The 17,221-nt window shown below is 34.4% G+C and overlaps 1 protein-coding gene across 1 annotated transcript in view; it reads left to right on the top strand.

Moving 5' to 3' along the window:
- Positions 1-17,221, top strand: part of LOC145690334 (heat shock 70 kDa protein cognate 4-like) — a 66,871-nt gene that overhangs the window by 11,481 nt on the left and 38,169 nt on the right. The window contains exon 2 of the mRNA XM_081765124.1: positions 16,607-16,821. Coding sequence (XP_081621250.1) covers positions 16,614-16,821 — 208 coding nt within the window. The 5' untranslated portion in view covers positions 16,607-16,613. The remainder of the gene's footprint in view (positions 1-16,606; positions 16,822-17,221) is intronic.

Raw genomic sequence — 17,221 nt, 5'->3', positions numbered from 1 at the left:
ATTGGGAGCAAATTATTTATACTATTACTGCTCTTAGAATTTAGCACTAAAGTGTTTTCTTCGTTATTCAAGAGACTTCAATAATTTTATATTAAAATTTAATTGTACGATACGCCAGAAAATCAGTGCATTTTTACAAATAATTAACTAGGTTTTTATGCTTATGGTGTACAGAAATAACCCTAATAAATTTGTTTTATGTATTTATTTCTCCTTTCCAATGCTATTTCAATAATTTAAAAGACCGAAAAATATAGGAAATATTTAAAAAAATATTTTTTGGAAAATCAGTTGAAAAGTGAATCTTTTGTTGATTTCTCTAATATTTGGACTCTACTCGGCAGCAGAAGGAGTTGTCTGATCGAGTTGAAATTTTTTATACGTTTTATTGATGCCATTTGGCCAAAAATCCGCACTAGCCGTAACCGGATTTCGAAAAAAAGTTTTTTTCGATACACCCTAGTGCTTATGGTATTGCGAGCACACAATATTCGATATTGCGTTGTCATGGTTAGATTTGTTTTACAAATTATGGCTATATAAGAGATTGTTCCTGTTACATAGAGAGGCAAATATCAAGAAATATAATAGACGTTTATTATAACACGATTAATTGCCACATTTTGATTTGTGAAAAATACGGGAAGATGTTTTGTATGAAAAGGTAAATAGCAAGAAGTATAACATATACGTAATATTATTATATAGTAAATTTTATATCCACGATATGTCTTTAATTGACGTTTACCCATTTTTAGTTAGCACCTATAAAAAAGAGAATAGTGAACATCACCGGCTAGCACCACAGTATAAGTGCCGCTAAATGTGTAACTTTCGTGAAGGGGAAAATTTAAGTTTGTTTGTGTACCAGTTTTAGACAATTTAAAATAGGATTCTTGAATTTCATTTATGCACAATTATTCTTGCTGTTTACTTTGAAAATGATACCATATGTTAATAGAGAACAGCAGTTTACTTTTTTAAAGAATATGCTGACAATATGAAAGTATAAAGACGTGACACGTAATATGTTGACCTATCTCCAAATTCTGTTTTCTTCTCCAGCGCGAAATAAATTAACTAATCTTGTGTTCAGTGATAATGCAATATTTGTTTCGAGGGTGGAGGATGGTGATTTTGAAAAAAAAAAAAAATCACTTGCCAAAAACTGTTTTACACAATGGAGTATCTTTGCATCATATTTTGTGCACTCGAGGTTTCTTATTTGTGTCATGATCGCACAGAGGCCTTTATTTGAGCACTCCCGGCCTACGGCCTATCCCTTTTATTACGGAGGCAAGAGATAAGAAAGGATTTTTGGAGCACGTATTCCAAGGGAAATAAAGAGGTTTTTAAAGTTTTTTTTTTCTTTTTTAAAAAAAGAATTCAGTATCTCACACATTCATGAAATTAGAGAGATGAAACTCAGCATATAAACTCTTCTTTATAATAAGAGAATACGTATTTTTAGCGCTTTCAAAAATGCCGTTTCTAGCGGAGACATTTCTATAATATTCAAACTTCTCTTCCTTTCTTCAGAGACTGTCGAATGTGAAGATTCGCTTAAGTTGGAGATGTGGAATTCAGTACATAGATTTTTAGTTAAAAATAAGGGAACACATGTTTCAAGAGCAAAAAGAAGGTCATATTTATTATATTGAAAATTCCTTTTATTTATACATAAAGTGCCGAGTGTGACAATTTAAATTTCCGGTATTGTATTTATTACACTTTATCTTCCTGTAAGGAAAACAGAAACTTCTGCTACTGTATGTATAATCAGAATACGATAAAATATGTATTTAATAACTAGCCTTCGGTTGTCTGGGGACTTCGCCCAGAAACCGCCGTGTTTCCTCAGCCTACGGCCTCACATCTCATACACCTGCAAGCATACCGATTTTCAGTTCAAACATCAAGTTTCATGTTTCTAACTTTCGGGATCCCTAGATATGAATGTATTATTGTAATCCGTAAAGAGGATTACGTAATATTTTATTATTTAATATTGAATATGGAAGTTATAGTATGGTTCTTTCAATTCCGGTTTGAGTAGAAATATTAGTGTTGAAATGGAATATAGGCTATTCTTGGGACACTTAATTGATTAAAGAAAATTGCTTCTCGCTATCTATTACCATTTTTAATTTACAGTGATCAGCATTATAACCGGAAGAGAGTAACTTCTACTTCCGGTTATTCTAGAATGTTAAGGATGAAGATGAATGTTGTCCTTGAAACGTTTAATCGATTACGAAAACAGGTTTTCGCTATATATTACTGTTTTTGATATATAGTGATCAACGATAAAAGAAGATGTGTCTTATTTCTACAACTTGCGATTTCACTAGGGTGTTAAGGATGAAGATGAAAGTTGTCCTTGAAATTTGTAATTGATTTCCGAAAACCGTTTATCTCTGTCTATTTCCGTTTTTCCTCTGATAAATGTGGAAACCGGAAATGGCTCATTTCTACTACTTCCGGTAGGCAAATCACCTCCATCAACGAACTCCCTCGAGATAATCACTCTATCTATCTATGGCAAAAAACAGAATTTAAAAATTCGCATTCGTTCAAAAGTTATCGTGTGGAGTAACGGACGTATGTACTAACATTGTAATCTTATAAGTACCACTACGTGATCCTAATAATAGTAATACTTCGACTAGCTAGGTGTTTCGCCCTCAGACTCTTGCATATGTTCAGCCTACTGTCTCGCAGCTCATAAACGTACAAGCACACCGAATTTCAGTTCAAATACTAACTTTCATTTCTCTAACCATCCTGAATGCCGAAATACACTGATAATTTCAAGTACCAGGCGACTTTGCCCCCAAACCTGCGTTCGGCCGGCCCACGGGTTTATATCCCATGAACCTATAGAGTCCGAATTTCAGTTCAAATACCAAGTTTCATGCCTCTAATCTTCAGGGATCCAAAAATATGAACATCTTATTGTAATTGTGATCCTCACCTTTTTCTTTTCTTCTAGGCCAGATGTAAAAAATACGTATAGTGACATCTTATCATAATAATTGCATTCCCTACCTTTTCCCCACCATTTTTCTTCCTCTTTTTATTAAAATATCAGATGTTTCTAACCTTCAGAGATTCGAAATATCGATATATAATAATTGCAAACCCCCACTTCTTTTCCACTTTCCATTTCTTTTCTTACCCTTTTAGTAAAATATCAGAAAACGCTGAAAAAAAAAGTATCACATTATTTTAAATGAGAAATCTCAATACCAAATTTCAAATCTGTCACTTTAAGGAATTCGGAGATATGGCCATCTTATTAAGTTGATTTCCATTCCTATTTCTCCCCCTTCCCCGTCGAATTTCCAAAAATTCTTTTTTAGTAGTACCCTATGTCATAAATCTTACATATTGTCCAAATTTCAAGTTTATAGTTTGAGCAGTTTGGTCTGTGGGTTGATATATATTTGAGAAGTTTAATTAAGTGCAAACTTTTTAGTCCAGTATGTAGGAGTCTGAACTAAAAAAAAAAAAAAAAAAAAAAGTAACTTAATTAAACTTGCAGGGCAGCTTCTTTCCATCAAGTATAGGCATATCCTGGAAGTGCGCTTTAAGCTTCAGCAAATATGGCTGCCATACCTAATTTGGCCGCCTTTGTCTATAGAAGAATGATGCTTTCCTTGATTTCTTACTTTACGTTCAATTCTACGGTCTTGAAAGTTATAACAAAATATTTTCGAAGTAAAATTTCATTTCGTTTGATATATAATACATTTTTGTAGGTTAGGTAGATATGAAGTTACAAATGATAGAGTAGGCTTGTGTCTGTTTCTTTCAAGAGTAGTTTTCTGATTTTTTAAAACTCTTTCATAAAGAAGGCAGATTTCATCAACCAGTCAAAATGTATAAATACATGAAATTACAGGAGGAAGTATGGGTGATGTAATACTGTTTTCACATTAATTTTCAGGAAGTGACACGACTTTGTCTCTGTTCCAGAAAGAGAACAAGACTTGTTAGAAATTACTTGGGAAATAGTTAATTGCAATAAGTTGTGAGTATATTCAACAAATGTACTTCGAATCCGAAATAACATTTCCAATTACACTTTTGTGCATCGTATGATGAAAACGCACTGGCTTTGTATCTATATTTCTTATACAGAAGATTTATTTCACACCAGTCACCCATTTCTCAGTTTTTACCTATAAGAGCAAGTTCGAGCAGACGACACGTATTGAAGGTGTACCATCAGGAGAAAACTTCACTAGAGCAAGATATTCCAGCAATTGATTGTAGATCGGAGGAGTAAATGAAGAATATACTCAATTACGTGTTTGGACACACCAGCACCAAACTTTTTTCTTTTTCTGAAGCTTGTGTATTGCAAGTGTAATACTCTCATGTACTTAATCCAACTATTATGTTAGTAATCTTCGAGATTGTACATGTCGGCGTTTTATTCAGACATGTTGGCGTTATATTAGTGTTGAACTACCCTCGAATTATACGTTACTTTTATGAATCTTTCGAAGTTCCTTCTTTCTTTTTAATTTTTCAGAGTAATAGGTAACTTTCCTGTTCTGAAAGAAGCAGAGTTTATTACATGAAACCTAAATTACTAAAATAGAAACGCTCTGCTTAAAACTCGTCGTTTCAACATTTTCCATTTGAAGCAGCAGTGGGTCTGATCCAACTCAACTGTATCGCTTATGTCCCAGCAGTGCACCTTACCAGAGATTGGTTAATTTATGTGTCTTTTATGTACTATAGATACTTTTATAGTTTATAAAAAACTGAATTTTGCTTAAATAACGTTTTCTCTTCGGACTATTTGCTAAATAAGTTTATAGAAATTTTCGCATAATACCCTATTATTTTCAAATGTACCATATTTTTTATATATAAATTCTAATTATGGCATGTTTCTTTCATCAATGTCTCCTATAGCCTTTGAGCGTAATTGAGAGAAGTTAAATTTGACTATAGGTCTATATACTACATAGGCTTTGGCAGAAATATTCGATGGGAGAGGATATGTAATAACTGTGATAATAATAATATCTTCCTATTGTGTTTTGTAGAGCGCATGTTCACTTCTCTTCCTGATACTCCCCCTCTCCACATAAATATGAAGAGTATGTGGGACGAACGATAAAAATCATATTTTCACATTTCTGAGATACCTTTTTTTTAACTGTTTTAAATTGCAAATTGATTTTCATCGTTCTTCTCGCCTACTCTTCATACTTTTTCTCCACTCCCTGATATTCAGGTTCCAAATACCAAATCCCGATATTCTCTCTCCCCATTATTTGTTTATTTAACTAAAATAAGTAAATTTGATTTTCCTTCTTTATTTACAAATAATAAAATATTTGGAATTTTATCTTATCTCCCCCTTTCAAAAGTTCTTGAGGTACACTATGCAATACAATACCCCACTCTGGAAAACATTGGGAATGTATAAAATACAATCGGGGATCTCATCCAAATCTCCTGTCCAATGCAGTTATGGTGTGGTGCTTGAAGTAATCGTCTCTACATTTCCTTCACGGTTTGGTTAAAATATCCCTTTATTTGGATAAGTATATACTGTAGCCTGTTAAAAATTTTCTGAACATTTGGAAGCGATGTAACGTAATGCCTATAAATTAACCCTCCTCCACACATTAAGATTGTCACTTTTCCAAAATTTAAGTAATCTGAAATCCATTCTATTTAAGTAGTAATTAAAGTTTAATCCAAGTCGCCCGATCCCTCCCCCACCTTGGATCCACGCTTGCCTGAATGGCCTAACCAGGATGTACGGACTCGGGATTTGAACTCGGAATCTTACGATTAGTAAGTGCAGCACAAACTATGTACCAGATACTATTTTAATATTGTCTTTTCTTCTTAATTAAGATTGAAGGAAATTTTGATAGAACTACTAGTAAGAGTTATGCCTAGTACGTAGGATAATAACAAAACATTTGACCAAAGAACGTAACTTTAAATTAAAATTGAACATCTCTTTCGAAACAATAATAATAATAATAATAATAATAATAATAATAATAATAATAATAATAATAATAATAATAATAATAATAATAATAATAAAACTGACTTATTCAGCATATATTTGAAAACTTGGTCCTAATGGCGTCAACCCTCTGGTTCGTGGGGTTCCTGGTTCAATTCCAGCCCGAGCAAAGTAGGCTTTGTTGTGAGCACCGTGTGCGTTGGTTTTCTCGGATCCTACCGTTTTCTCCAACTTCCTTTACTCCAGCATTCTGATCCGTCTCATGCTTGTGTCCTTTAGCCTCGGTGCATAATCATAAGACGTTAGGCTAAAAAATAAAATAACGGCGTCAATAGAAATTCGATACTTAATCAACATAACTTCTTATTTTTGCTTCGCTTTCACATTGAGATAATTTAGTCAGTACTTTTAGGCTGTGATATGTTTTTAAAGAAAAGTTCAGTTAATTTATTGTAAAACAGACATTTTATATTGTAAAGTCTTAGTTTATGCTTCTTTTTCAGTTGAACTAGTTTCAACTATGCTTAGTTTACCATATTTTTAAAAGCAACACAATTTTATGTGACACACTGCAACCCTGTCTATCGGAGATATTTCATAATAGCCTGCAGCGAAACCATCCATCCCGTTTCTGGTATTTGCTAAGAATGCAGCAGGTGTCCCTTCTGTTTCGGTTGATGATCATCAGATTAAGAAAAAAAGATAACCACTTTAGGAAATGACTCTAGTTTAGAGACTTGAGGAAATAGACACTTGGGCAAATGACCCTATTTCATACAGTTGATACCTTTCAATGAGATACCTGTTAAATCTCCAGATGCAAGTCCTATGGACTGTTGTGGATTTGGATTCCTGAAGCGGGCTTTGGGCAAACGGCGTGTGACAACTGTGGAAGGACTTTGGAAAGCTGTGCAAAGGGAATGGGACAAGATTCCCTCCCAGTTCTTCAGAGAAGCCTATTGCAGTGGAAATTACGCTGTCGGGCTATTGTTAGGAACCAAGGGAAATACGTTGAGCACTTAAGGACCTGGCGCCATGTATTCTTCTAAATTGACCAAATGTAGACTGAATAACTTCTGTACTATACTCGGCAGCAGGCTATAGTGTCCAAGGTATCGGCACCAAAGTTAAAACTGAACGGTTTTGTACTTCTCCGCAGGATGAGTTGATTGAAATCAGTCTGATTTAAATCAAGATTTAAATCTGCTTTTCTAAATGAAAATCGTTGATTTAAAGCAAATTCTAAAATAAATTAATTTGAAGTGAAAATAAGTAAAATCCCGTTTCTGTTCTGTTTATTTCGATCATGAAAGATAATTATCATAACACAATGAGACGCAAATGTATGTACAACATAGTATGAAAACGAGTGTTTCATGCAGAGGATGATTCGGGAAAATCCCGTTTTGAACAGGTAACTGGGGCAATCCTGCTTTCTTCACTTCGTAACATAGGCTTTGTAAATCGTAAACTATTGCATCGGGGAAATAACCATCGACATTTAGGAGGAAATTTCTTTTCTGTGCGCGTCTCTTTGTTTATTCCCAGATAATAAGGGCATATTTAGGGAAGTGGTTCGAGCTCCTCTCCGAAACTTAAAAATTTTGTACGTTTTACATAACTTTAAGCGAAATACACACAGAACCACAGATGCGTTAGTAGACACAAAAAAAAATGCATAACTTTTGTGATTTCAGCAGAACGTTTAGATGCACAATTTTTAAGCATGCAACTAAACGCATAATGAAAACTTTGTTAATTGATGCACTTGTGTGCATAAAATTCATTATGCAGGTAAGCGTTTTGCTGAAATCACAAAATGTATGCATTTTTTTGTCTGCAAATATTCCATATTACATGAGAGCCTCTACGGCCATACTGGATTTGAGTTAATTCAGTGAAATATGGACTTTACGATACGCTACTATTTTTTAAATAAAGTGTGACTTTTTTAAAGACATTAATAAGATTGTTTTCTATATTCTGTGTTAACGAAATTTTGATCACATAGATCTAGAACATATACAAAAACTTGTCATTGTAAATTTATGATCATAATTTCGTTCAGGATGCAAACAAGTACACAGGAAACTACCATACTGTCGTTGCGAAATCACACCATATTTCAAAAATAGTATCGGATCGTAAAGTTCCCATTTCACTGAATTAATTAAAATTCAGTATGATACCTTCCAAAATGGTCGCAGAGGCTCTCATGTAAAGTGGAATATTTTCTCTCTGTTATGTATCACACCAATAAACCTCGATTTCATAGTTTGGTACTGTTCTAAATTTATTCCATCGTTTTCACAATCTTGACAACCCTGTATATCAGATGTGCAATATACAATTTAGGCCACTCAAGTTATAAGACCCATCTAAAGTACGTCGCAACAATTATGAGAAAATAGCTACAAACATAATATATCTCACAAGTCAAAAAAGGAAAAGAACTCAATTTATTATACATAACTTTTTGTTTTACAGGTTGCTCTTTCACAAGAGCAGTTTTGCTATACAAGAGCAGTTTGACATTTTCATTCATTCAACATTCAACCCCAATAGTTTCATTTAAATGGCATAATTAACATTTAATACTAAGTCCTATTTTTTTCTTGGAAGAGATAAGGTGGGTAATGGCAAGGGCAGTTGATAGATTTACTATCCCAGCATTAGCCTGCTGGGACTGAGGGTGGACATTGGCGTATTTCTGTTCAGCTCATCTTTTCTGTTTTCATTCTACTTTATTTAATTCGTTCTGCATTGGCCGCAACAGCGAGCGAAAACTTCGTTCTTCGGGATGAATCTTCTTTGGGCGAGGTGGGGAACGCGGGGGGCGTCGTCCTCCCACCTCCAAATAATATATACGGCGTACCCCCAGTTCCTAAAACATTACAATGGGCAAAGATAGGAATGGAGACGGTGTGATGTCATGCCGGTACCTACCGTTCCCCTACCTTTTCAAATTCACCTTTACTTCTGCTTATAATTTTATTTGTATTTCAGAAGAAAATCTCTTGTTAATAACTGTAGCACAACATGATTTAAAAAATTCAAGGGATAGAGTTTCGTGCGGTGGCCCGTTCCTTTTATTTTCTAATTATTCTGATGATCGGATACGACTTCTCTTGTTTACCTTAAATGAATTAATAGCAATACCTCAATTATTATCGTAGGATTAGCAACATCTAAAAATTATGGTAATGACCAGGACCGCCGGATTTGAAAATCAGGAGGGATGCTACAACCAGAGGGTCAGGGAGTTTGGGATATACCAAGAGTTCCGAACTATAGGTTGACCCATTCTGGGACATATATTTGACGATGTTACTAGTCAAATTTGAAAAGAACAGACAGAACTGTATATTACAACTTAAATAACAAAGCCAGATTACTAAACGTTTCGTAATTAGTTTTATTACAGTTGACAATTTTTATAACTCCCAGATCCATAACATCCATTTTATAGCATAATTGCATTAGACACAATAGGTGGTCTACCGTGTGTTTGCCATTCGTCATGACGTTAGGATGAATTATGTTATTTATGTATTAATGTAACTTTAACTTTTTAGCATCGTTTATCACTTTTAGCGATCAGACAGCACCTGAATCCTACCTATTACAAATGGGCAATGTGCATTGTAGTATCTAGGTATCAAGCTTTAACACCCGATTCAAATAATTTACCAGGAAAGTCAAGAGCGCCCATCAGGGGGAAGAAGGTGGGGCGCTTGGCCCCTAGAGGAAATCGCACTTCGGAATATCGAAAATCCAATTGAATTTTTACATTAGTTACAGCAAAATTTGAACCTATATTTGAAATGTCGCGTATACTTGCCTCCCCCCACCCTTGGAAACCACAATATGGGTGCCCTTGGATACAGTAAGTGAAGTGGAGAAATGACGGAAATTGTGAAGCGAAAATGTACAAAGCCAATGGGCAGCAAAATAATATAGGAGTAGAGGAGCAATGCACAAATAAGCAATGCCAAATATGTCAACAATTATAGGAGTGCACCCTATAAATATATTTTGCTCACAAACCAGTTGTCTTAACAACAAGCCACTGACTGATCCACAGTTCCAAAAGTGTCGAAGAATTCTTCAGTTCTTCTTTCATTCTCTGTACAAGCCGATCAGTATTTCAAATCACACAGTATTTAGGAAAAAATGAAATTTTGAGTTTTACGTCCCACGGTTAGGCTAAAGGAGACGGTGATAATGAATAATGAATGAAATGGTGGAATGAAGAAAGTGGGAGGGAACGGGAGAACCCCGAGAAAACCCACGCACACGGTGTTTGTCCACCACAAAGTTCACTTGGCAGAAGCAGGGTTTGAACCCGAGACCCCTAGCACCAGAGGTGAACGCTCTACCACTGAGCCACCGCGGCCCTACAGTATTTAGGAGTGTATTTAGAATGCTGAGATATTAAACACACTGGTAATATGTATTTATTGATTGGGATTATCTAGTTTTTCATTGTATTCCAAATACAGGAAATTTGGATTGATTTAAATCAGTCTGATTTAATTCACGATTTAAATCACTTGATTTTTTAAATAAAAAATCGTTGATTTAAATTAAATTCCGAAATAAAATAATTTAAAGTGAAAATAAGTAAAATTCCGCTTCTGTTCTGTTATTTTGATTATGGAAGTTAATAATCATAATACAATGAGATTCAAATGTACAGTATGTACAGCATAGTATGAAAAGAAGTGTCATGCAGAGGATGATGAGGGAAAATCCCGTTTTGAACGGGTAACGGAGCAATCCTGCTTTCTTCTCGTCGTAACATTAGGTTTGGGTTTTTAAATCATTAACTATTCCAACGGGGAAATCACCATCGACATTTAAGACGAAAATTCTTTCGTATGCGCATCTGCTTGTTTGTTCCCAGGTAATAGGGCATATTTAGAGGGGTCCTATTCCCTCTCCGATTTTTTTTTTTTTTTTTATGATTTATAACTTAAAGCGAAATTTATGTATTTCGTGCCGCAAGCTAATTCCATTTTTTTTTAAAATATGCCCCTGCCAAATATCAGTCACTTTTGTGAAAAAACGTGTCATTTTGATAAACGTTGCTGTACTTTTTCCTTAATGTTTAACCTTCTACATTATATAACCTATTTTTATTCGATTAAAAATCGAATCTTCATTATTCGATTACAAAAATACTAATAATGCTTTTTACTTCGTTTTTTTTTTTTCCAAGACTGGATGCATTGTAGAACATGTTACATGTGCTTTTACACGTTTCCGCGTCGAGACATAGTGTGTGATGACGTCATAAATTTAAAAAAGATATCTTTTTGTTATGCGTATTATTATTATTATTTGGCGGGCTTACATTTGCATTCAGAAGACTGAAATTTTGCACACTCGTTCAGTGCACCCCTTGGTATTTTTCAAATGTTTTCAGATCTCTGCCTGAAAACAGGGGAGTCCAAAGGGAAAAAATGTTAAAAAGGGATATTTTTAACAAAAAGATAGTTTTTCTTGCGATTTTCCGGCTTCATATGGAGACATGTGAAGGGTACCGTTTGAAAGACTGTTCTAGACTGAAGAGAATGATGTACGAACCATGATCCTAGGATAAATAGGAATGTTTCAGGAAACTGTTATCTGAGATCCTGTTTTATACGGAAATCTGGGGTATTTGGTGATATAATTTCTCGCGGGCGTACTTTTGCGCCTAGAAGATTGAAATTTTGCACATTTATTGAGTGCACCCCTTAGTATTTTTCAGATGTTTCAGATCTTTGCCTTAAAACAGGGGGTCCAGAGGGGTAAAAAGTAAAAGAAAAGAGGATATTTTTTGAGAAAATCGCTTTCTTCGTGATTTTTCCGTCCCAGATACACAATGGAGACAATTCAATGATACGATTGAAAATCTGTTTTATTCTGAAGAGAATAATTTAGAAATCACTTTCCTAGGATAAATAGGGATGTCTGAGGAAATTTCTATATTTCATGCGGGCCATTTGGGGCATTGTGAGGATGTTCTTAGATCATTTTTAAATGTTTTCCTCGCTCTTATTATTCAAGATAGCTTGAAATTTTGTACAGACATTTAGTACACACCTTAGTATTTCGCTGTTGATTTTGAGATCTATGCGTTAATAGAGGGGAGTCCAGAAGGGATCAAAATTTGAAAAAATATCAGAAAAATCCCAATTTCTCTCAAAATTTCTCGCTTTAGGGACATGTTACCGTTTCAAAGGCTGTTCTATTCTGAAGAGAATGAGGTATGAACCATGATCCTAGAATAAATAGGGATGATGCTGTAGCTGCTTGACTGTCTACAATTTACAATTTACCTTAAAAAAAAAAGCCATAATTCAAAAGGGTTAAAGAAACACTGTTTGGAATTTATATAGGTTAACCATTGGGGATTAATTCAAAATTTAATCCCAATACTTTCACTTAAATGGCACAATTAGCGTTTAATACTAGTTAATAAATCTTTTTCTTCAGTTCGCGACTTGTATTATAGGAGAGGAAAGATTTGATTTAAATCAAAAAAATCGATTTAAATAAAAAAATCAACAAAAATATTTTTTAAGAAAACTTCATGACTCTTTTCCACCCTGATTGGTAGTAAAAACTTAAAGTAAGAAAGTAGTTATACTGTATTTAAAGAAAGAAAGATTGTTAGACGGAAGCCGTGTAAAGAACTGGATTTTTTTTAAAAAAAACTTACTGTACAAATGATAGTGATAGTGAATTAGGGAAAATGTATGCATTCAATAATGAAAATACACAGAAATTAATATCAGAATTTCAGTGTGAACCATGGACGGTTGTTTTTGAACATTACTTGCATTTTAACATTTTTAACAATTCACGGAGACATTTCAAAACAAGTTTGCTATTATCTGAAATTTTATAATGTACTAACTTCACATGCTTCAAAAGAACGGATGAGGAGACCCCGGTGCGTTGCACCGTTCGCACCCCGCCGATTGTTACTGCGCTGTATATATATATTATAAAAAAGTGTCTACCAGATTGTTAATGAGGATCTTTTTGGAATGCGTATTCATAAGTGCAATAAAATAAATTCCATTTCCTAAGTTCTCTGTTCGTTTTGAGTGAGCGTCAAAGCTATTTATGAGATGTTAATTTGTCCTATGCATACACTCGCACCTGGAATCCAATTCGATCCTACCGTAACGAAAGTGAGAATGCTGACGATTGAGACAGAAGAAAGCTTTTGTATTCATTTATTGAAAACAAATTAATTCCATTTCACATTTTAAAACTACGGTAGACTTCCAAAAGGACATTTGTTTAAAACTGATGTATCACTTCCGGTAAAATGATGTATCATGTATCAGGAACTGATATATCACTTCCGGATGTAAAATAGATCTATCACTTCCGGTTGCAATAGATGGATAGGGTGAGAGGTAGAGCATGTTCTGGAGATGCTGATTTCGTATGGGGAAATAGATTCTACTATTATCGTTCTTACTCTGAAGTGGATTATAATTAATGCCACTTCCAGTTTTACTAAAAATGAAATTAAAATCTTTCAGTTTAACATCCCATGATTATGCCTGATTATACCTATAAGGGGAGACGAATGACGATGGAAGAATCCGTGGAAGATAAAATCTAGGAAACGGGAGTGCACGGATACGATGTCCACAACAAACTTACTTGGTAGGGGAACGAACCAGGGGCCCCACGCACCAGAGGTAAGCGCTCTACCACTGTGTCACCGTGCCCCCCACAGGTTTTACTAGAAGGATGACGTGGAACTTATACTTCGGAAACTGAAACCCTTTTAAAGAGCAGCTTTTTGCTGTTTGTTACTATTTTTGTTGTATTAATCAACGTTGAAACCGGAAATGGTTGATTTCTACCACTTCCGGCTTATTAAATACAATTTCAGAAAGGAAGCGAAACTTATTCTTGGGATACTGAATTTAAGTTGGAAGAAAAATTATAGAAAACTCTGGTTATTTTTCATTTATAAAACCTTTCAAAAGAGAGACGGACGGCCATTTTTCATACTTATGCATTGCATGGTTTGGAAGTATAAAATTTAAACACATTGTACTTCTAGTTCACACATTTTCTTCTGCAGAATTTTCGCAGTATTAAATCTTAGGAGATTACTATTGTAATTTGTACTGTTCTGCATTCAATAACGTACTTTCTAGATCAGGGTTTCTCAACCTGGGGGTCGCGTAGATAAGCGGAAGAAATAGATATAATAAAAACCTAATACAGAAAAATATTTTTAAATATTATTTTGAATTTTGTTTTGATAGGCATTTTGTTTATTTTTATACATACTGTTAAGAACAACAAAACATAGGTCTACTAAACATTTTCAACAGGTGCAGAGTTGTTTAAAAATCCATTTATATGAAATAGGTACGATGTGAAACTAATGACAACGGCATATTGAAATACAATTAAGATTGAAAACTAATGAGATACCTGAGCATGATGTGATTTTACTAGTGCGGCAATGTCCGGTTCAATCTTCGTGACACACATTATCAAGTCATTTAAAATACTCAATAACTCTTTTAACAACTGTCCAAGTTTTTTTTTTAACCAAAATTAGAAATCACTTTACTTTTTTTAATCTTATGACCCAAAGTTAATGGAGTTATGAAGTTTTAAAATTTTCAAACGGCCTTTATTTTGAAACATTATGACAAATCGGATTCGATATATGTATTATCAATGAACTTACCTAATTTAGTTCTAATTCATTCGTTTTTAAGGAAGTTACTGTATCCACTATATATAAGAAATGGATTCTACTATTATAGAAATAGATGGATATCGAGAGATCTCTGCAGTAGGTATATTAAAAATCGCACACAAGGTTATTACGAACCAGAAATTATAAGGGGTCGCTGGCGAGAGGATGATAAAATGAGGGTCGTGAAAGGAATTAGGTTGAGAACCACTAATCTAGACCATTGTTTTTTTTTTATCGTTGCTTGACCTTAATTTTTAACAGTTACTAGTTATCTTATCTAAAATAGATTAACCTAAATATATAAGCCTTATCATAGATTATTGTCGGTGAGGAACTGATAAGAGTTAAATACGCCCATGCGAAAGAAATCAAATGAAGTACTGCTATCATATATACAGAGATATGCACTTAGAAAAGTGCAGCAATTTAAAAACACTCCTTGAGGTGATCTTAACTTTCCTTGAAAAGCCTCCCTTGAGTGAATTCGATATTTATAACACTTCCTTGATGTCAAGGAACCGTTGTGAGTGAGGAACCTCGAAAGTGAGTCGTCGTCGAGGAAATCAATTTTACGCAATGGACCAAAAATAAATGAAATATCGGATTAATGTCCAGTCAAAAACATGTGTTATTCGTACGATCGTACCTAAGATTTCAAGAGGGTATGCTGACGAAAGATATTCTGTAGATATTTAATAACGCTTTGCAAGTCAGGGAAGATGTATTCACGAGGCAGCAAGCGCTGAAGCACGCTGTCGTGAGCAAGTTCAGCTCCTGTTAGTTCAGCAGTGAATATTAAAAGCAGTTGATGCAAACAACTCTTAGCTCGCCTTGTCCGTCACTAGAACCCATACGTAACCTAAAATAACGCTCTTTGAAATAGACAGTGTGTTGTAACCAACCTCAGCTGTTTTAATATTCCATAACGCCAAGCTGAGTCTTTTTAAATTAAAGAATTGGATAAAAGGCGCACCCGATGAAAAGTTTCTTGATTCTGGCTTTCGAGATTTGCAAGGTTGTTTAGTAGATGAGAAGGTGCGAATGCCTCTCTTTCTCCAATGACCGCTGTTAGTTCCTGACAGTGTACACTGTTTCGAGTTGTGTTCCTCCGTTAAGGAAGGGGGCACGGAGCATGCACACAGTTTCCGTTTCTTTAAATTCTGGGTAATGTTTTAGCGAACAGTCTCCTTATTCACCCTAAATGACGTCTGGTCTTACCCTGAGACTTGCATTTTGGTAATTCAATATGATATTCAGTTGTTCAAACAAACTACTTGAACCTGAGCGCTCAATATCTTCCACAGATTCCCTGGCAGGACTGAACCTTTATGCTACTTCAGAAACACGGCGACGATAAACGCAATTGTCTCCCTAAATATTTTTCTACATCTCAGATGTTTCCGTTGTTTGCCCTAAGCATGCACGGAATTTGATATTCACTCTTCCATTTTTGAAACGGTAATGAAGTATCACAACGCCAATGTAGCTGTTTTACGCGCTACATTGGCTGCCGGTCAAATTGGAAATCTCTGTGTTCTGAAGGTCTTATACAAGATACGTCATTAAAAAAAAAAATAATTTTAAAAAATTTCGTACTACTAACTTCGCAGCAAAAAAATGGTCTCGTTTCCTAATGCTGCACTGTGTACATAATTATTATTACTGTCTCCTTACTTTCTTTTTCATTATCGTTCTTGATTTTATATAGAGATAATATTTTCTTTGCTACCAAAAATACCATACCAAACTGATAAACTACAACGCAAATTTGATTTTATTTAGCAAATAGTTAATAAGAAATATAAACTCTATTAAACAATGTTAGATACATATAACTTAACATATTGTATTGTTTTCCTTATTAGGTACATCATGTCGAAATCAGAACCTGTAATAGGCATTGACCTAGGAACTACTTATTCCTGTGTTGCAACATATGAACACGGAAAGGTAGAAATTATAGCAAACGACCAAGGAAACAGAACTATGCCGAGCTATGTAGCATTCACAGATACTGAGCGTTTAATAGGAGAAGCTGCCAAGAACCAAGCAGCAATGAATCCAGAAAACACTGTATTTGGTAAGTATATTTTCTCTGGAACTTGATTTTTTTATGTGATTACTAACATTACAACGTAGTCCAAAAGTGTAGAAGTATCCTAATAAATGGTAGACGCTGCTAACTATAACCAAAGGAACAATGTTGATGGGAAATAGGGATGGGAAAAGTGTATGAGGACACATCACAATGATGTCTAACATCTTGCGGTTGTCTTAAAAAAGAAACCATAGCATGTGATATATCATTTTAATAACAAACTTTTGTAAAAAGAAAAAAATAAATTAAATTAATATATAAATAAAAATAAAAAATTTGTAACAGTTCGTATTCCTTTTTGTATGACTAAACTCTTTTGTTGGGGCACAAAAAGTAAGAGTCAGAAGTCCCTAATGGTTAGCGCTAGAGCATGAATGAAAGT

Source organism: Thermobia domestica, chromosome 7 (genome assembly GCF_964235325.1).
Source record: "Thermobia domestica chromosome 7, izTheDome1.hap1.1, whole genome shotgun sequence".
Classification (NCBI taxonomy): Eukaryota; Metazoa; Arthropoda; class Insecta; order Zygentoma; family Lepismatidae; genus Thermobia; species Thermobia domestica.
Note: the sequence above shows the minus strand (reverse complement) of the source record. Positions and strands in the feature narration are given on the sequence as shown.